Below are 21,814 nucleotides of genomic sequence, written 5' to 3'. Positions count from 1 at the left end.
AAAACCTTTTTAACCAGAGTAGAGCATCAAGTCAATTAAACTTGTGAGTTATTAATCTGGTCAGTTAAGTGGCAGAGGAGGTTGTTGCTCAGTTTCAGCTGCCTTGGTGTGAAAGAAATTAAAGAACAGTTGCACTGGAGTGACAACAATGAGAAGACCCCCACAGCACGACTGGTTTTACAGGTAGAGACCTCTGACAGTTTTCCCCACATTGTTTCTGACTTTGTTTTCTCTACTTCTGCAATTGGGTAGGGTCAGTGTCCCTCAGCGTCCTTACTGGACACATGAGGCGATTTATGGACCCCACAGAGGTTATACAGGCAGTCCAATTCTCCCAGGAGGGCACATTAATGCATGGCATTGCCACAAGGTTTGATGCATCTCTCAGCACAGTCTCAAGAGCACGAGGAAGATTCCAAGAAACAAGGCAGATCGTGTAGGAGATCTGGACGGGGCCGTACAAGGTCCTTACCCCATCAGCAGGATTGGTATCTGCATCTTTGTGCAAAGAGGAGCAAAATGAGCCCTGTCAGAGCCCTACATAGTGACCTCCAGTAGGCCACTGGTGTGACTGTCTTGTACCAAACAATAGAGGGAATAAGCATGACGTCACAGATGCCACTTCACAGCGGGTTACGTCTACTGAGTGGCAGAAAGACTGAGTGACAGAAAGACTGAGTGGCAGAAAGACTGAGTGGCAGAAAGACTGAGTGTCAGAAAGACTGAGTGGCAGAAAGACTGAGTGGCAGCTTAAACTTTCAGTTTGAGCAACTGGAAAACATCTAAAATGGGAAAGAGCTGTTGTGCGATCGACTGTACTCATAGATTTAGCAAGAAATCGGAGTTTTAGTTTTACAGACTGCTGAAAAATAAGCTTAATAGAGACAAATGGATCGCTGCAATTCACAGAAACAACTGGATTCCAGGCACCTAAACGTGGATTTGCGGTTCCCATTTTGTATCAGGTAATGTTGGATTTTTGGGTAGCTAACGTTAAACAGTCAAATCATAAAGTTCGGTGTCCTCATTATTTTAATTTCTACAACAAATCCTGCCCTGAAGTCGAACCAAGCGTCAAGACTTTTGTAAGCCTTCAAGTTTTGCCTCGTGTATTTCCCCGGCGTAGAAATTAAGTACATATAAATATCAGGAAACTGGATTCGTGGCCAAATATTAATGTCCATGGACCACTGGTTCTTGGTAACTGTACCAAATATTAATGTCCATGGACCACTGGTTCTTGGTAACTGTACCAAATATTAATGTCCATGGACCACTGGTTCTTGAGGTAACTGTACCAAATATTAATGTCCATGGACCACTGGTTCTTGGTAACTGTACCAAATATGAATGTCCATGGACCACTGGTTCTTGAGGTAACTGTACCAAATACTAATGTCCATGGACCACTGGTTCTTGGGGTAACTGTACCAAATATTAATGTCCATGGACCACTGGTTCTTGGGGTAACTGTACCAAATATTAATGTCCATGGACCACTGGTTCTTGGTAACTGTACCAAATATTAATGTCCATGGACCACTGGTTCTTGGTAACTGTACCAAATATTAATGTCCATGGACCACTGGTTCTTGGGGAAACTGTACCAAATATTAATGTCCATGGACCACTGGTTCTTGGTAACTGTACCAAATATTAATGTCCATGGACCACTGGTTCTTGGGGTAACTGTACGGGTCACTGTCAAGTGCAACTGCCTTTAATTTAAGCCGATAATCGGCTGTTATCCCGTCTTCTCCACTAGTTGCAGCTGTTTTTGCTGATGTTTTGCCACTCAGTGTGAGTAAGGGGACTGGTCCAGTGGGGAAGTGACGTCAATGCAGACCCTCTATTAGAAACAGCCTTCACGAGGGTGGGCAAGGGCCTGACATCATTTAATGGGTCCTGTCCTCACTGCCTGACACCATGGAGCTGGACTGACACTTGCTAAAGAACACCAGAGCAAGCAGGTCCACCACTTGCACCCTGTGCTTTTCACCGATGAGAGCAGGTTCACCCTGAGCCCATGTGACAGTTGGGAGAGGTCATGGAGGACTTCATGCTGCCTGTGACATTGTTCACCTTGAACAGTTTGGCGGTGGGTCAGTGATGTTCTGGGGAGGCATATCCATGGAGGAAAGCACAGACCTCTACAGGGAGGACAAAGGCATCCTGGCAGTCATTAGGTTTTATAATGAGATCCTAGGTGGGTCCTTGGTTTTCCTGGTGCACAACAATGCCCAGCCTCGAGTTACTGGAGGCAGGGAAGAACACATTTGGGACATTACATTCCAGGTCATCCGACACCGCCAGGTTGCACCTCAAACTGTCCAGAAGCTGAATGACTATGTTTCCATGCAGTCAATAACCCTTTTCTAACCGGAATATTAGCAATAACCCGATTGCGTACGGCCATGTAAACACCAATAACCCCTTTGAATAACCAGGTTTTTAAAAACCCGAACATGACCCCTGGGTTACTCCTTTTCTAACCTGAATATTTAGTAATGTAAACGCCTAACGGAATATCCCCATCAAAAGGAACAGGAATTTGTTTTCTGCATGTTCTTTTCCCAAGGAATCCTGGTCTTTTGAGTCCAGGAAGTTCTTATAAACACGGAGAAACCAAGACCAGGAAGAGACTAATCACTTCATAAATGTAATGTAGGAAATGACAGGAATCGCATCATCACGTTCTCCATGCGTCGCTGGTTTGATCCAGATATCCCAAATGATTACAATTACCATGTATACCGGGATAACCCTGTTTGCTCACACATCTAAACAGATTATTCTGAATGTTTCAGTAACCTAGATACCTGAGGATGCCAGCTTCCATCTCATTTAGAGCTTGCCCTGATGTTATCAGGTGTGCATACAGGCATATGGGGGCCATTCAAGCATTCTGAGTACTCTTATAAGTTACTGCAATGACATTTCTGCAAAATGGATAAGCCTGTTACATTATTGTTTCCCTTTGATTCACTTTGCACAGCAATGCTACTCTAAAATCCCAAAATAACCAAGCCTCTCCAGCACATAGGATCCAATGGACACCACAGGCCAGCTCCCCCTGAAGATCCCACACCTGTTACCCAACATGTCAGGTTTGGCAGCATAGGTGGAGGTACAAAGTATGAGACAGGTGGATTTTAAGTTACTGCTTATTGACATATGTTGGCCCCTATTTCAGCTTTTCAATTCATCTGTCATTTCAAACACGTCTTTCTGCCATACATGTACATTAAGGTCCATGTTTCCCTCATATTCCCACCTTTTTGAGAGTCTATCTTCCTCGTGTTAATTCAGAAAAGCAATGAGGCACATGATGAAAATCTGGACTCAACAAAGTACCCAATCCTCTAACTTTAAGCTCATAGCTGCAAATATATTAAACCCTCAGCTAGATGCATGGCAATTCACCCTGACGGTAAAAGGCTTGGAGGGATTTTCAATTTCTAGAGTTGTCAAAATATAAATGTTTAACATGGAGTAATGAAGGTTGCATGTCCAAGGGGCTTATAAAGCTTGATTTCATCCCGTCTCACCTCCAACAACTCCGAAGCCCTGTGTTGCATTAACTTTATGGTGCCAAGATAACATATTCATTCAAATAAATAATGGTTGGCTTTTTCCCCCCCACACTGAGCAGAAGTCAGTCTGCTTTTACACAACTTGTAAAAAATGTTAGGTCAAGAGGTGGGGTGTCACTGGAACTGGGGAACAGCTCCATTCTTGAAAATGAAAATCAACATTTTGAGCTTTGCACAGTCCAAACATTAACTCCTTAGAAACACACAGTACAATGAACTCAAGGGAGCAGATCACACCTTTTTCACCCATTTATCACCGACACGTTATACAAATGCGTCTGTCATAAACAGCTCTGTAAATTCCCCTTGAATTCTTTGCACATCTGATCCTAAGCTACCAAAAGCACTTACTTAAAGTCATTGCTCCCAGAAGAGGTTCAACCAGCTATTAACTCTGAGCTCACTCACATTTTCCTCTAGCACGGTTATTGTTTAATAGATATGCTCTATAAAGACAAGGTAAATCAGAATTGCGTGTGTGCTTCACATGTTAATGCCATTTGTCTATTATTGTGTCTTAGATGAAGATCAGACCCATATTATGGCTAATGCAGCATTAATGAACAACAATTCCATCCAAATACTAGTTCAGAAATGACCCCCTTTGTTCAGAAAACTAAAAATAAATTGGATAATTTGCTTACATAACAATTAAACGGGTACAAACAAACAAACATCACAAAACTCCTGTATCAGCAAAGCAAATAGCAGTGGCTTACCACTTCACTGAAGAGCAAATATTCAAATTTATGAGTTCTGTCAGCAGACAAATGAGTGCAAATTAGGAATGCACAGCGTAATAATTTATAACATCACCATGAGTGTGAATTTCTACATGGCAAACAAACTAATTACAGCTAATGAATGTCATATGAGGAGAGCGAGGCAGTGTGGAGTCTGAACGCAAGCCGTGATGTCGCTCAGCCCACCGCGGACCAGACTACAGTGTGAGGGGAAAACCCGTCATCAGTTTTAGATTTAAATGTCAAATAATGCCTCTGTAATTACTGTAACATGTCAACAACAAGCAGAGTAGCCAACTTTTATACTTTAGGAGTTTGGACCAATTCATTAGATCTATTCTGATAACATTTGTTTATGCTTTTATTATTATTACTTTGGGCTCTATAATTACATGTATGTGCTTTCACACAGAAAGTTCATTGCATCAAAACCTCTTCTATTATCCAAACACACACACACTCACACACACAAGGAGCAAGGGTCTAAAAATTGCAGGGGAAAAAAAGTGTGATGTGACGGATATAATTCCTGTTAATTACATTTTATCACTGTCACTTCTCATGTAATTTCACTCAAGACTCTCCATCGCTGAAGGTTTGGAGGATGATGGCGTGACTATGGGTTACTGTTGTACTTTTACATTCGATGTATACAGAGTTGATTATATACATTTATCTCACCAATTCACAACAAAAGTAATCTCAGGAAACCTCACGCAGAAAGAGAACTGAACAGTTAATTTCCCAATAAATACCGCATTTTCCGCACTATAAGGCGCACCACATTATAAGGCGCACTAAACATACGGTAAAATACCGTACTATAGTGGCTGGGGTTGAGTTACGTATCTACCTGATGGAGCTGCGCTACAGGAAATGCTACAAAATCCTACAGCAAATGCAAAAAAAAAAAACAAGAAGAAAAGTACCGTATGTCAAACTTTATTAACAAAATAAAAACCAGCTTTGCTCCGTCTCGTCAAAGTCTCCATTATGCGAGTCAGCGTCGCTGCTGTTGTCTTGAACGTCTGTGTTGATTCCTGACATTTTTAGCGCCATTACTTCGGCGACACCAACTACATTACCCACAATCCCCCTGACTACAGTAACAGAAATTACCGTAATGATCATATATAAAGGCACACTGCATTATAAGGCGCACTGCCGGTTTTTGAGAAAATTAAAGGCTTTTAGGTGCGCCTTATAGTGCGGAAAATACGGTACAAAAAAAAATCTAACTTATTATAATCCAACTAATTCTAAGTTTTATTCATATATACAGTAGGTGATGTAGAAAAAGGTAGAACTAAGAAAACCTAAAGGATCACAACAAATGTTTGAGCCTCCTGTCCTGAGAATACACAAGGCATTGGGGGACAGTGGGGCAGAAAAGTAAAATATTTTCCAGCAGGAAAATATCCATTTATTCTAATTGCATAAATTGATGATTAGATTGTGCATTTTTAATAAAAATCTAAATGAATATGATACAAGTATGTAAAAGATAGGCATCTCAGTTGACCCTGTAGAGAGAACTATGCACAGGTGGTCTGTAATTGCAGCACATGCACGGCTGCTCCGAGAGCAGCACTGGCACAAATGGGTTGGCATTTGTTAAATACAGTCTGTTGCTAAGCTACAGGAACACAGCACAGTTTTCTGAATTTCACAAGGGGGTGCGTCAGCACTCGTCTACACAAGATACTATAGCTTATGCCCATATTGTTTTCATATATGCTATCAAAATATAAATGCTAAAAAAAATGTTTTTTAAAGGAGCATCCTGTTTCACAACTATACGTTTGGATGCTGCTTGTTGAGCTGAAGCTCAGGAATGGATCCCAACTCCACTTCCCAGAATGCACCAGTAGCAGCCAGCAGGTTGCTGGTCACATGATCAGTCATTATCACTGATTCTGAGAACCTGAGAAAGACTGGGGGAAGATCAGTTAGTCAAACAAACAAACTTCAGAGGAAGGAAGCTCCAAGTCCACTCATGGACTCAGTCCAAAGACGCAAATGATCGGTGAAATGTTTTATTTGCTTTCATGCTGCTTAATATGGTCAAGTTTACGTTTAACTGCTGTGTAGATAAATTGGTTATTGAAAGCATTTCAGCATTGACTTCATAGATTTTGTGTTGAATGAGTTTGCACTAAGATAATATTTCATTTTTCAGTAAGAAAATATTTCATTTTGAGTTTGAAAATTAAAAGTATAAAATACAGAAGGTAAGAATGTTACAATTCTGTTGAATGTTAAAACTTTACTAAAAATGTGGAAAGTTCATGAAATAAGATTTTTCTTTATTCCATTTAAAAAGGTTTAAAATGTGGGAAATTCATGAAATTAGATTTTCTTTATTCAATTTAAATGGCTTAAAAGATTGATTAATTTTAAAATGTTTAAGATATTTGATTCATTTAAAATGTTTAAGAAATTTAAGATGTTAACTTTTGTTTCTGTCTTTCAAGGTTTTCAACCTATTGTGATGAAGTGACCAACCAAAATAAAAGTTTGAGTTGGAAATTGGAATTGAGTTGTCCTTGTGTCCTTTGGAGGGAAAAAGAGGTGGACTTGACACTGCTGTATATGACAAGCATTAAGCTTTGACTACGTTTACATGCAGTCAAAATTCGGGTTATTGCTAATATTCCGGTTACTGAAACATTGGGAATATTCCGTTTACATGGTAATTAATCATTTGGGATATCTGGATCAAACCAGCGACGCACGGAGAACATCATGACACAATTACCGTCATTTCCACTTCTTCTTCCTGTATCCAAATTCAAAACAAATCCTGCTTCGCGCAACTTTTCGCTCACCTTCTTGTAAATCTGGCTATCCCGGTACTTTCTACCGTCTACAAATGCAGAAATGTTCATATCCTTCATTACATTTATAAAATGATAGGTCTCCTCACTCCAAAAGTGTGGCGTGGTCTTGAGTTTCTCCGTGTTTATAAGAACTTCCTGGACTCAAAAGAACAGGATTCCTTGTGAACAGAGCATGCGTAGAAAACAAATTCCTGTTCCGTTTGATCGGGATATTCCGTTTGGCGTTTACACAACTGAATATTCGGGTTTTAAAAGGAGTAATCCAGGGTTATTCAAAGGGGTTATTGGTGTTTACATGGCCGTGCAAATTCGGGTTATTGCCAATATTCGGGTTTTAAAAGGGTTATTGAGTGCATGTAAACGCAGTCAGTGTGTCTTACACTAGGAAATCAAATGTTTCAATTCAAATAGAGACAGTTTTCCCGAGGGCCACTAACATGTCGTTGCTCTGCAGGACATGCGGTCCATTCCTGGGGAGGAAGAGATCCCCGGGAATCTGTCCACAGGGACGGACATTCACAGGGATATTAAAAGCATGTCCATTCCAAACAGGTCAGGGCCGGGAGTGATAAGTACAACAAGGCAGGTAAATGAAGGCGAGATGAGGTGGACATCTGCTTCGAATTTCCACACATTATGAGAAACAGGCAACTCAATTAGGTAGCCAGAAATCCTGTTAGCACTGGAATCCTGCCGACTTGGACCGGCCCGCTCACACGCCCTCCTCTGTAACGCCGGAGTTAGCGGCAGAAAATGGGATTGGGGCTTTTCAACACAATGCAAGGAAGTAATACAGGAGAAGTGCACACTTATCTCAAAAATGATGACCGAGTTAAACCGAATCAGATCTGAGATCATTTTTTCATCACTAAAGCTTTGCAGAAGTGTTTTAAATAAGAAAAGGCACACAAGAGTACACACATCTGGACATGTCTGACTCCTACGGAGGTTCTAGTGGTCCCTAAGTATCTTAGAGAAATACTCTGCTAGTGCACCTTAGTGGCTGCAGTTCAGCATGAAGCGGTGAAGCTTCACCTTAGATCCCAGGTCAGAGAGCACCAGCCTGTGGACAAACTAGATGCACAAGTATGAACAAAACAGTTGTTCTGTGCAACCCCATTACATAATAGAAAGTGTTTTCCAGCAAAGGAACTCCTCCAGATGGTACAAACGCTTGAAGCTAGTCTTCCTTTTCATAATAGACACCAGGGTCTATATTAGGGAAATTATTTTTTTACCGCCGACAAAGAGTTCCTTCTTGGGAGTTTGTACTTTTTTGAAGTACAGGAACTTTGAGCCGGGGCTTTGGGTGCTAAACACTTGTGACAGCCTGAATAATAAACATCTTTATTCCAGCTACCTTTTTTTTTTTTTTTCTCCAAACTCTGGGGCTGTGGCTGCAATTTGGATTTACAGATGTAACATCTAGAAATTGCTCACTTTAAACCATAGTGCATACAGTGGTGTCCTGGGGGAATCAGTCTTGTCACTATTTTGCTCCCAGTAAGGAATCTTTTTTCCACTTCCATCAATAAAACTCCCCGTGTACATTTCAAAAGATGATGGAAACTAAGATTCTACTTGAAAACCAGGGGCCGGATTCACAAAACATTCTTAAGAAAAAAAATCTTCTTAAGTGTCACTTTTTTCTTAAGTTCAGTCTTAAGAAGAAAAAAGAGAAGAAGTCATATTCTCCAAAAAAGTTCTTAAGTATTTTCTCAACTTTCTTCTTAACTTTCTTCTTAAGAAAAAACATTCTTGAAATAAAAGTTCTCAAATTTGTTCTTGACTTTTTTCTTAACTTTAAGACAACCTTGACCTGTCTTAAAATGTCTTCTGTGAAAAGGTAAGACTCTAATATCACCTTTTTCAACACATTAATCTCATCCACCATAACCTCAAGCCTTCCAGCCTTGAAAAGTTCCTGCATCTCTTTTTCTCCATCTCCATGTTTAGTGACTGACGGTTAAGACCAAACTACCTGTATAAATGTTGTTTGTTGGCAAGTGCAATGCAATGACATATTTTAAGAAGTTCTTAAGTAGGAAAAATAAGAAATTCGTAAGAAATTACAGTTCTTAAGATCGTTCTTAAGAAAATATTGGTGAATCCGGCCCCTGATTTATAAGGTTGTTTAGACTAAGCTGCAATGACACCTACCTAAATCTTGCATTGTACCACCGAGTGCTTATATTCCAATGACCCCAAAATTTGAATAATATCGTTCTTCTTTGGACACGACTCTACAATTCAATGGAAACCGGTTCTGTGACAGCTAAGTATGATAAATTATTAAAGATGTGTCACATGAACGAGAACTAAGGACTGGTGATGGATGTCTGAATACTGAAAGTGGGTTTTTAAGGCCAGTATCTTGGGATCTTAGATAAACAGCAGTTGTCTAAAGCGTCGTCGGGTCCTATGTAACGTTGGAGAGGACAGATATTCTAAAAGCAACAGCATGGTGAGGAAAGAACAACAAATACAGCAGCTTGTTCCCACACTCTCACATCAAATGACAGTGTGGCTTTCACAGAAAATACAAACAGATAGATGTGGGGTCACATACCATTTGGAGAAGAAAAAAAATGATCAGCCTAGTTTTTGTTTAGATAACCAAACATTAAACTCCAAAAAGAAACAAATGGTGAAAAAGAAATTAACTCATTTCCGCCGTTTGACACATCCTTTGCCTGTTTTCCACACTGAACAGCTCCTTTGAAAGCTTGTATGACAATACAATTCATGCATGAAATTACACTTAACACTCAAAAAATGTAATAAACTGCAAAAAAAATGTATTCAAAAATCAATGGAAATGAGTTCTGTGTTAGCCAAGTACAAAAATAACTAACATTTTGGACAAATAATCCATTCTGAATGTTACTGTCTCACATGAAAGAGAGCATATACGGTATAGCCTCAGATCCAGTATATAGATAACATACGTGATCATATAAATGTGTATATGCTTAAAAGGATGTAAACACAAGAACATAACCAGCACTTGAGACGGCTAACAAACTTCCCTTGGAAACCAGGACATGGCTCTGCAGCTGGAACTGCCACCACACGTCTGGTTACGGGCTGTTCGGGAGATTTCAGAGCCAAGCCTCAGGAATTTTTCACCCATTTGGCTGCAGAAGTGCTGCCACGAGTGATGTGGCGGCGATGTAATTGGGCTCAATTAAAGCTAACGATTAATAGGAGATGATCGGCTGCAAATCCAACCAATGTGGCAATCTCATTTGTGGTTCTTTTCTTCCCACAGGTCTACAGTAGCAGGTCTGGTGTGTGTGTGTGTGTGTGTGTGTGTGTGTGTGTGTGTGTGTGTGTGTGTGTGTGTGTGTGTGTGTGTGTGTGTGTGTGTGTGTGTGTGTTCTCTCTTTCTTTGAGTTGTTCCTCTCAGTCCTTAATTCTTTCAAATGTTAAATGGAGCAAAAAAAAAACTATGTTCAGCAGTCTCTAAAATGATTTGCACGGATACACGATCAAAGCAATTCTGGGAAACATGTACAGTAATAAAAATAGCTAACTGTAATAAGTTTTTGTTGCTACGCTGATCACATTTCATAAACAAACAAAAAATGCTTAAATGATGGCCCCTGAAAGATACCACCTGAAAACGAGGTTCCCCTTCCTACAACAATCAGCATAAACTATAAAATCAATGTGTAAATAAAATCCTATAAATGGTTCCTGGAACCATTTGCATGCACCTTCAGCTAAGCAGGAAACACTCGTCGTGAAAACCAAACAAGCATTCTCTGGAAACAGAGGCGTCTTCTGAGAAACAGGACACGGTTGTCAGTGTTAAGTAGAACTTTTATTTAATACCCAACATGCAATAAAACCCTCTCAGAGCTTCCACCTTCATATTTTATTAAAAGTGTTGCCTTTGTCCTTCCATTTATTATAAAGGAACAATAAAAAATCTACTGGTCATGAATCTTCAAAACAAAACACTGACATTATACTGTATAAACAGGCTCTGTACTTGTGAAAGGGGAAAACTGACAAATGCAACTTCTCCCAATGTTTTCTCTTAAAAACATTATTGACCTATGTGTTCTTTAAAAACATCTGAGATAAGGGCTTTTTTCTTCCACAAGTATTTCAAAAAGTATTTTAAACCAGGAGCCAGTCACCGCACTCACGACCAAAATATGCCAAGGTGCCAGAAAACCATGTGTAGACTATGTAAAAAAGAGTAAAAAAGAAGACCTGATGAAGGTCTTCTGACCAAAAGCTTGGTTAATTAAAGATACTTGCATTGATCCAAGTGTGCAGATCCTCTTTTTTACAAAGCATTTTAGAAAGTCTTCTGCATTACTTGCAATGGGACACTCATTGGTGACATCAAATCCAGAATGGCAGCGTTGCTGAGCTGAATCTCACGACTATCTGCAGACAGCAGCGGAGAAATCAACAGCCCCTGAAAAGCCAGTGTGAACTATCTGCTGGCACCTTCGGGCGAGTACGGGGAAAACTTTAAATAAGTCATCAACGCAACTATGTCATTATAAGCACGCATGTTGTTAATGCAGAAAACCAATGCAGAGAGAGAGAGAGAGAGAGAGAGAGAGGGGAGATGTCTGGACAAACAAATACAGAAGGTTCAACAATTCAAGGATAAAGCCCTGAAAGCTGGTCAAGATTTTTCCAAATTATCTCAGACATTAACAAAATACTTAAAAAAAAAAAAAACGCAAAATTCTCTGTGTTCATTCTGGCATCTTTATGAGTACTTAGTTTATAAGAGTTACGCTGTTAAAGCAGGTTTATGAGGTGCACAGAGCCTCGTAAAAATTGCAAATTGGATCAACAGTCAACACACTTTGGTGGGAAAACAAAAAAAGAGCAACAGAGTTAGAAGTTACACAAACTTGCACGTTTAGCCCTGAACGGCAGAACTTGACAGATTGTGCAAATGGATATATACTTTTAGGTAAAATGGTGAGTTCAACATGTTGGAGTAAACAGGTCTATTGCAGATAAAGTCCTGATGAGATACTTGAACGCAGTACAGATGCTAAAAACCCCAGCAGAAGCTTTTGCGTGTGGAGATGAGCAGAATCAAACAGCAAACACAAACCTTCTCCCTGAAACTATCAGATCTAAAAACAGCTGCAAATCCAGATTAAATACAACCAAACCTAAAGTCAGATTTTGGTTTATCCCATTTGTAAAAATAATCTTAAAATGTAGGAATTAAATCAAAAGTCAATGCAAACGTTTAGTCTATTCTTCACTTTTATGAATACAGATTTTTCGAGCTACTTCCCACTCGTTCCCCTGTAGGTGAGGCAGAGCATCATCTGGACACTGGACCAGTAATGAAATAAATAGTGTGAAAGAGTATATGTTTGTTGTCAGAAAAGATCTTTTAGAATTTATATTAGCTGATATATGTTGTTTTGTTTAAAGATGTAATAAATTAAGCCAATTAAAACGTCAGATAAACATCCTCCACATTCTCAAAAACATAATTACACTGAGGGGTTTGCTACACAAGAGAAACAAACAGCCATAAATCCCCATCTTGACAGGAACCCACTGTTTTTATTTGTTTGCTTGATTGTTTTTCTACGGAAATTCGGCACTAATCAGAAAGTCGAGATCTGCGTTTCATCCATGATGATACAACTGAAATGGTGAAGAAAGATGTCATGGAACAGAATTTAAAACAGGCAAATGCACTTTCAAATTCCAATTCTCCAATCAGACACTTTCCAGATAACATTTCTGTTCATTGCTGGTGCTTTGAATAAACTGCTGAGAAAGTAATACTACGATTTGCCTAGAGAACGTAAAAAAAAAATAAAAACAAGTGCAATTAAAGATCTGAGTGTCTGCACTTGTGGATAACCTACAGCTGCAGGTATCCTTCAGGAACAATATACCAACTGTAGTCTCCGTAGCAACCAATGAGTGCATCAGTAAATTAACGCTGGGTCAGATTACACTTTGAGTGACGAGAATCATTTTGAAATTCTTTTTTTCAAGAGTAATGTAGTACTTGGAATTCCAAAAGTAATTAAAGCTGCAAGCAGCAATGAACGGGCCCTCGCGCGTGCAATTTTCACCCATAAAGATCAAGGACTCAAAACTAAGTCCGATGACATGCCAGAAAATAGGGACTATCAAATATAGACCAATCAGAAAAAGGGGCAGGGCTAATTCAGTCCAATGAAAGTCAAGGAGTCAAAACCGAGTCCGATGACACCACCCACATGTCTTTATGTCAAACCATTCAAAAGTTATGGCAGAAAGTAGGAACTATCAAATATGGACCAATGAGATGAAGGGGGGGCGCACTTTTTGGCGTCTAGCGTCGCCACGGTAACGCTTTTGAAAGAGAAAAGTAATGCGCGTCGTCGCAGGATGGAGACATACATTTTGATGTATAACTCACCTGGGTGCACGTAACAGTTCGGGCCGTATTAACGGCCGAAGAAGTGGCATAAATTGCGCCAAAATTACGTGATTAATTCAAAATGGCCGTTCGGTTTCGGCCATGGCGCCAAGAGACTTTTCTTTAAGTTGCAACATGATACAGGTGTGTACCGATTTTTGTGCATGTACGTCAAACCGTATTGTGGGGCTTGAGGCACAAAGTTTTCTAGGGGGCGCTGTTGAGCCATCAGGCCACGCCCATTAATGCAAACCATTAAATATCACATTTTTCGGCAGGCCTGGCTAAATTGGCAAGATTTGGTGACTTTTGGGGCACGTTTAGGGGGGCAAAAAGGCCCTCATTTCGTCGGAAGAAAAATAAAAAAAACGAGAAAAACAACGACATCCCCTACAGATACAATAGGGCCTTCACACTGTAAGTGCTCGGGCCCTAATAAAAAGTAAACTCCATACTTTCAGATCACATACACATATTTAGAGAACAGGAAGTACTTTGAGTCAATAGGTAACTTTACATCTGAGCTGAGAAGGATCACATGTGGACTTCTCAGGGTTCCATCCTGGGACCTCTTCTGTTTAACATCTACATGCTCCCACTGGCAGTGGTAGTTTATATATATATATAGTACACAACACAGTTACATTGCACAACAGGGATGGGGGTTTCTTCTGTGTAGGCGAGACCACCTGATGGACTTGTAACCTGGTGCGTCAGAGCAACTGTAACATTGACTTATCTAGGAGTTGTAACAGTTTGGAAAAAAGGAGGGACTCTCTTTCATGTGCATTTCTGACATCAAATATCAAATGAAATACTTGGCAGATGTTTGGGGGAACCATCTGTCCGTGGCTACCACAGAAAAATGTCATTGAAGATCAATTGATTGGAGCCAGATGACCCCAGGAGAGCCCTTTGCCCTCAGGCTGCAGGCTGACTTGTGGTTCCTACAGTTTCCACGTGTAGAAACAGACGCTTAGACGTTTAGGATGCAGACACCCTTCCATTAAACTTTTTTTGTATTAAGCTTATAGTCGGGGCTTTCTCAGGTGCCCTGAATGAGCCCTTTACTTACCCTATACTGGGGAACGTCCCATGATACACTGAGCTGCTGCCCTTACTCTGGGGTCATTTCTTCTGTGTAAATGTTATTATTGTTGCAATTAACGTTGTTCTCTCTTGTGTTTCCAGGCAGACAGTCCTGGAACAACCTCTCCCTCCCGTCATCTCAGACCCCCCAGTCAGCTGAAGCAGATGGCCACCCTAACTGAGTCGGGTTCTAATGATGGCTTTCTTCTCCCTTTTAAAGAGCTTTTTTCCTCTGTACCGTCTCCTCCTGCTAGCTCAGGATGAGGGTTGGACTGAAGCGGATCAATGCAATCTGTTGGGTTCTCTAGCGAGCCTTTTTACCTTTTTTCTTTTATGAACTGTCATTATAACAGCTTTGAATCTGAAATTGGATTGCACTGAACTGAACTGCACTGAACTTGTCTCCATCAGACTGCAGACGGAAGCTACACAAACCTTTTCTTCAGGAGCTGTGTGAACCCTCAAATCTGGCCCAGATCGGATTTTTTCTGAATCAGATTTAGACCACTTCTTTATGTGGTCCTGAATCAGACTAAGCTCTGGTCATTTTTCAATGTGGACAACCATGGTAGATTTGATGCAACTTTTACTTCAATCTACATCGATATTTGTGAGGGTGAAGTGGTAGATCTCATTAGTATATGGGGAGATACTTCAATTCAGGCGAAACTAGAAGGATTGTACTGCTACCGCTCCGTTTCTGAAAAAATGAAATGCCAGAAATGGAAGAGCGAAGACACGGGATAACGTAGCTGTGGTGCCAAAGGGAGGAGAAGAGCCTTAAAGCTAAATTTAAAGAAGCGAATTAATGTTACGGCTGCCATTACACAAACATTTTGAAATAAAAGCAAAAATGCTTACTTCCTCCATAACCTCCCCAACTTTGGTGCAACAGCGTGCTGCGTCTGACGTCTTTGTTATAGAGCATTAAGACTTGCAGTGTGAACTATGTACTGTATGTAAAGTGTCTTGGGACTACTTTTGTTGTGAATTGGTGCTTTATAAATTAAATAAAACTGGCGTAAAGTGAATTAAAAAAACTCTTACGAATGTCTGTATATTTTGTTAACATTTTTCAAAATCCAATGATATAAAATTTGCCAGAATGCTGTTTAATGTTAATAAATCTGAAGCAGGTGGGAAAACATATCACATTATAAGGCTCAATATCTACAAATCATGTGTCATCCTAAGCCTCGTATGAACCATCACTATACCTGTGGAACCTCTGAATTGTGCCTTTAAGTTTTTATTGGCAACCATCATTTCTACTAAGTGCTTGGAAAAAAAGGATGGAGGGGAGGATTATTCAATTTGCTGCCTTCTGCAAACTAGCTCTTTTAAAAAGCACATTAAAACTGTAATGAAATGCTCTTTGACAATCACATGGAGACAAGTTCAGTGCAGTTTTTCAAATACCTTCTGGACTTCTTTTTCCGGTCAGAAACTTTTAGTATCTACGGAGAGTTTCTAAGACCTTTGCTTTCAGTTCAAGACAACCTTTTCCCCCAAATATCTCTTTCAAATCCCCATTTGCTTCTGGCCAGTTGCCTCTTCAACCCCAATCCCTCTCGAATTTGCCAATGGTTAACCTACTTAAAAGGGACAATCTGGAAGGAATTTTGACTTAAATACCCTTCTTGTCCTTAAGAGCACATATTGGGGTACCTAAAGTCAATCCAACAAAGAAAAACATTGCATTAAACTGTTTGAGATTGTTTAAGGACTGGCAAGTCTCCGTCCCAGCTCAGAGCAGAATTATGAGGCTCTTCATTTTCATCTTTGTTTGTAATCTTCAACCAATTTCACCTTCAAATTGTGCTGCATACCCCCATAATAGTAAGTGGAAACCCCTTTGCCCTTTTTGCTTATTTTAAAACAGAAACCCCTCATCTATCATTATATAATTCTAAAAAGGAATAAGATAAGAATCCTCTTCCAGTATACTTTGTCTTATGTTTCCTATCTGTCTAGGAAATCCCATTTCTAATTTGCTTTTTGCATTTTTTTCCCCTACTATGAAGTTGGAAATTACTTTTCCCTGGACATCATTTAATACATCAACAGCACCAAGTGAAAAATAGCCTGTGCACGCAACAATTCAAAACATGACCCTTTAAAAGTGTAAAAGCTAGAGGAACAGACCCAAACCGGGGACTGGAAAATGGGGCTTTAATCACACTAATGTGTGGTGGAGAAATTACATCAGGATATTAAAAGGAAGTCAGGATATTAAAAAGACACCTGGCCATTACGTACAGTATCTGCTGTGCCTTTTTTCATCAATAAGTGCAGCTCAATGCATGATAAGTCATTCCTGAGGAGAGATAACTTCCCATAGACAAATTGCAGAGGAAGGAAACACAAGTATTTAAAATAAAATAATAATAATCCAGCGCGAGCTCTCAAGCTGATATATGCACTCCCATCAAGGTAACAGGAACGGATTCCCCGTCCTCTACAAACAGAGGTGTAGATTGCCTTAGTTGGTTTGTTTCTCTGTCTATTTTGACCAAAGAAAGTCATAAAGACATCCAATTAATGCCTCAGAAGTTGTGTGTCAAGTTGTGAGTGCAAAGGGCATCTCTCCTTAGAAAATAAATGAAAATAATTAAATAATCAATCAAAATGAATCATAAGTGATGCTCGTTGTAAAAGAGACATATTCTTCTTTTAAAAAGGTTGATGTTGATGTGGCTGATTAATTCCCTGATCAGGGTCAGTGACTTCCCAGTATACGCTCATCTTCTCAGAATTAGATTTCCTCAAATAACGTGGTGGGGTTGCGTTCCCTCTGTGTTTTTGAGTTGGTAGTCACTACAGACACCTAAAGATGTGTTTTCCAAGCAACACACACAAAAACACATCACCTTTAAATGGCCACAATAACTGTGTTCATCACCACACACTTCTGTTTTATCTCCAGAATGCGCTTTCCTCTTTAGTCCAGTTCATATTCCTCCTGAATGATAAAACTGCACTGCCTTATGCTCACACTTTTTATCAACTCATTCTCATATTAAACTTGAGGGGAAACCGGGGACACCTCGCATTCCACTGTGCGTTATGGCGCACATGGGAATGTTGCAAACGCCACTTCTGTGCGGGTTGTTATTCAACTTTATAAACAAAAGCACATTCTTCCACGTACCTGCTTCCACAGAAAGCTGTCCATCCCGTTTAACATCCAAGAAATGGCCACGTGGATGGAGGAGAGAATAATCCCAGTGATGACGGCGGCGCGCATCCGGACGGGCAGCAGCGTGTAGATGACATGGATGAAGAACACGGTCCACCAGATCCCCTCGGAGGCGCTGCGGGGCTGCACCAGCAGAACCCCGATCACCTGCACCACCAGCACCAGCAGGATCACGCCGTAGCACACCAGCCACATGTGGTCCTGGTGGAAGCCGTTCCTGTTGCACAGCAGCATGAGCACCAGCGTCAGCACGATGGCCAGGGAGAACACCAGCACGAAGGTGACGCTGGGGCCGCGCGTCCCCCCGGAGCAGTGGAAGGCCAGCATGACGGAGAACACCAGCACCAGCACGGCCATCAGCATGGTCAGGCTGCTCTGGTTCAGACGGAAGAAGTACCGCTGGTACAGACGCTCCAGCTTCTCCGACTGGAACTTCTTAGACCTGAAATGTACAAACATTAAACCATTTAACCCTTATTGTGCTGTCTTTGGGTCAAGGGAGGGTGAACGGAGAAAAGAAGGAATGAAGGAAGGGAGAAAAGATGGAAGGAAGGAAGAAAAGAAGGAAGGAAGGAAAGAAGGAAGTAAGGAAGAAAGGAGAAAAGAATGAAAGAAGGAAGGAAGTAGGAAAGGAGAAAAGAAGGAAAGAAGGAAGGATGTAGGAAAGGGACTAAGGAAGGGAGAAAAGATGGCAGGAAGAGAGAAAGGAGAAAAGAAGGAAAGAAGGAAGGAAGTAGGAAAGGGACTAAGGAAGAAAAGATGGAAGGAAGGGAGAAAGGAGAAAAGAAGGAAAGAAGGAAGGAAGTAGGAAAGGGAATAAGGAAGGGAGAAAAGATGGAAGGAAGGAAAGAAGGAAGTAAGGAAGAAAGGAGAAAAGAAGGAAAGAAGGAAGGAAGTAGGAAAGGGTCTAAGGAAGGGAGAAAAGATGGAAGGAAGGGAGAAAGAAGGAAAGAAGGAAGTAGGAAAGGGAGTAAGGAAGGGAGAAAAGATGGAAGGAAGGGAGGAAGGAATGGAGAAAAGGAAAGAAAGAAGGGAGGGAATAAGGAAGGAATGGAGAAAATAAGGAAAGAAGGAAGGAAAAGCAAAGAAGGTAATAAAGGAACGAATGACGGAAGGGAGGTAGGAAGAAAAAGGAGTAAAGGAGGGTAAAAAGGAGGAAAAGAGGAAAGGAAGAAGGAAGGAGAGAGCATGGCAGGAGGAAAGAAGGATAGAAGAATTGGGTAATTTTGACCCAAAGACAGTACAAAGGTTAAGAAGAAATATAGAGACATAGTTTATTTGAGGTATAAAAATGAAGACTGTGTTTAAAGATCAGCAGCTGTGTGTGTTCTGCTATTTCGTCATGTTGTTTTGTATGTTTGTATAGATATACCTATTATATTTATATCATAGACTTATATTTATATCATAGTTGTATCATATTTATATCATAGTTACTCTATATTATATTTATGATAGAGATTATATTTGGTATTAAACAGGTTCTTTTTGTAAAAATTATATATATTTATTTATACAAATTAGTGTATAGTATAAAACGTAAATACAGGAATATAATGTATGTTTAGTTGTGGAAAGGGGGTGGGATTAAATAAGTTTATACTTCCTCCCACTCCTTTTCGACCTAACTGAAATATGTTTTGATGTGTTTTTTTTTCTTTATGAGGTGGAATGCCCACCTGTATTTGTTTCTCTTATCTTTTTTTCTTGTTTTTTTTTTTTTTTTATATATACATGTTCGAAATAAATAAAAACGAACGGACCTGAAGACGTGCATGACGCTGACGCAGCACGCCGCGAAGGAGCAGTTCACTTCGGGCATGCCCGGGTCCTCCTGCTCGGCGCCGGGCTTGGTGGCTCTGCGCTCCTGCAGACCCAGCTGCACGGACCTGGCTCTCAGCTCGCCCGGGGCGCGCTGCTTGTCCTCGCCATGGTCCTGCCAGGCCGAGCGGGACCTGAAGCTGACCCTGCTCACGGTGCTGCAGGCTCGGCCCGCCGGGTGCTGCTGCTGCTGCTGCTCCGGGTCATCCTCCTCCCTCCACCGGCGGAGCTGCTGCTGCTGCTTGCGCGGGGATCGGGCCGAGTATGGACAGCCATTGGCCACGGACTCAGCCTCTCCCCAGGCGGACCTGAGCTCGGTCCCTCCCCTCAGCCCGGGAGCTCCGGCCCCGGCCCCGGGGGGGCTCACGCTGTTGGATCTGGACATGGCGTGGGGAGGGAACCCGGGACACGACACATAAACACAGCAGGGGAAACTTTTATTCCACTGGAACTATCTATGCGTAAAAGTCACAAATATGGACTTCCTATTGGTCTGGATAGAAATCAGCTTGTGCTCTTTCCATTCTTACTACATTTTAAGAACCATATATCCATTCAAAGTTATTTCCAGATGAAACTGAATAACAAACTATGGGAATAAAATCAATTGAACGTGAGAAGTCCCCGGGGAGCCCGTGTGGACACGAGGGGGAGGAACTGTCGATCCAGGTGGATTTCACTCTACATCTTTGGGCCCAATTAGCGTTCATCCATTCAAGTTGCACAGCAGTGCGCGCTGGGGATGGAATAAAAGCATTACACAACCCAGCAGTCTCCAGGGATCACAGCGCAGCACCACCAATTACTGCGGATCCGTTATATCCGCGGACCTATTTCCTGGATCCATGAGCGCAGCGTGTGGGGAGAAATGACTGATGCAGACGGGGATAAAAACAGGGATCCCATGATGGCAAAGCTGTCAATTCGTCCAGTCAAGTCTCCGTGCACCTGTGAGGAGAAAACATTGGCCAGAAAGCATCATCATCATCACGACCCTCCTCGTAGGTTCCACTTCCACGGATCGGAGCGGCTCGGAGCGGCTCGGGGGCGCAGAGAGGAGGATCAGCCGCTCCCCCCGCACCTCCTCCCGCAGAACTCAGCCCGGCGGTCCCTGGCGGAACCCGGATCCCCGCGGGGGCCACGCATCATCATCCCTCAGCCCGAACACGGAATCAATGACCAACAGCTGTCCATCATCATCACAGTAGCGCAAGTGTGCGGAGAGCGGCTCCCCGCCGGATCTTCTGCAGCCACGCTCAGGCTCAGTCCGCGCACGTCCACCCCGGCGCCGGGACACATCTCACGGAGAGAGTCCGCGGTGCAAAACCCGCCTTCCTGCAGCCTCCCGGCGGCTCGCTGCGGCTCGGTTCGGAGCGGGGCATCCCAGCACTTTTACCCGCTGATTGCTGCTTTAATGGCCATTCAACCAAGTGTGCTTCCTGCGGCCCGCCTCTCCGCCCGGCCTCCATTGGAAAGCGGCCGCGGCTGAGTCACTGGCGGACGCGCTTCCATTGGATGCTGCGCTGGTCACTCCCGGCGGGGCTGGGGAACCACGCCGCTGCCGCGCAGGGGCGGGTCTGCACAGCTGGAGACCTGCAGGGGGGCCCACTCCGATCCCACACATGCACTGCTTTTACAACTGTTTTCCCAACATTCAGGCTCTTGGTTCTCACAAAATAACCCCCCCACCCCAAAAAAAAAAAACCCAAACAACCTTCCCATGTTGCAGCTTTAGGCCCCCTACGGAAGAGTATTAGGGCAAGGCAGGAGAAAAATAAAAATAATATTTTAGAGGAGTAAGTTTTTTTTTTATTATACACTTTGAGAAAAAATCGAAATGTCGAGAAAAAAGTTGAATTGTTGAGATTAATGTTGAAGTACAATTTCGAGAAGAAAGTCAAAATGGCGAGAAAAAAGTCGAAATGGCGAGATTAATGTTGAAGTACAATTTCGAGAAAAAAGTCGAAATGTTGAGAAAAAAGTCGAAATGGCGAGATTAATGTTGAAGTATAATTTTGAGAAAAAAGTCGAAATGTTGAGAAAAAAGGCAAAATTTCAACTTTATTCTTGAAATTGTATTTCAACATTATTCTCGACATTTCGACTTTTTTCTC

At 41.6% G+C, this 21,814-nt stretch overlaps 1 protein-coding gene across 2 annotated transcripts in view; it reads right to left on the bottom strand.

Moving 5' to 3' along the window:
* Window positions 1–21,115, bottom strand: part of adcy5 (adenylate cyclase 5) — a 126,379-nt gene extending 105,264 nt beyond the window's left edge. For both annotated transcript variants that reach the window (XM_061723151.1, XM_061723152.1), the window contains exons 1-2: window positions 19,643–21,115; window positions 17,832–18,321 (exon numbers count right to left, since the gene is read on the bottom strand). In XM_061723151.1, coding sequence (XP_061579135.1) covers window positions 17,832–18,321; window positions 19,643–20,085 — 933 coding nt within the window. In that variant the 5' untranslated portion in view covers window positions 20,086–21,115. The remainder of the gene's footprint in view (window positions 1–17,831; window positions 18,322–19,642) is intronic.
* Window positions 21,116–21,814: the final 699 nt, after the last annotated feature.

This window comes from Cololabis saira, chromosome 6 (genome assembly GCF_033807715.1).
Source record: "Cololabis saira isolate AMF1-May2022 chromosome 6, fColSai1.1, whole genome shotgun sequence".
In the NCBI taxonomy this organism is placed as follows: domain Eukaryota; kingdom Metazoa; phylum Chordata; class Actinopteri; order Beloniformes; family Belonidae; genus Cololabis; species Cololabis saira.
The sequence above is the reverse complement of the archived record's forward strand: the minus strand, read 5'-3'. Positions and strand labels throughout refer to the sequence as shown.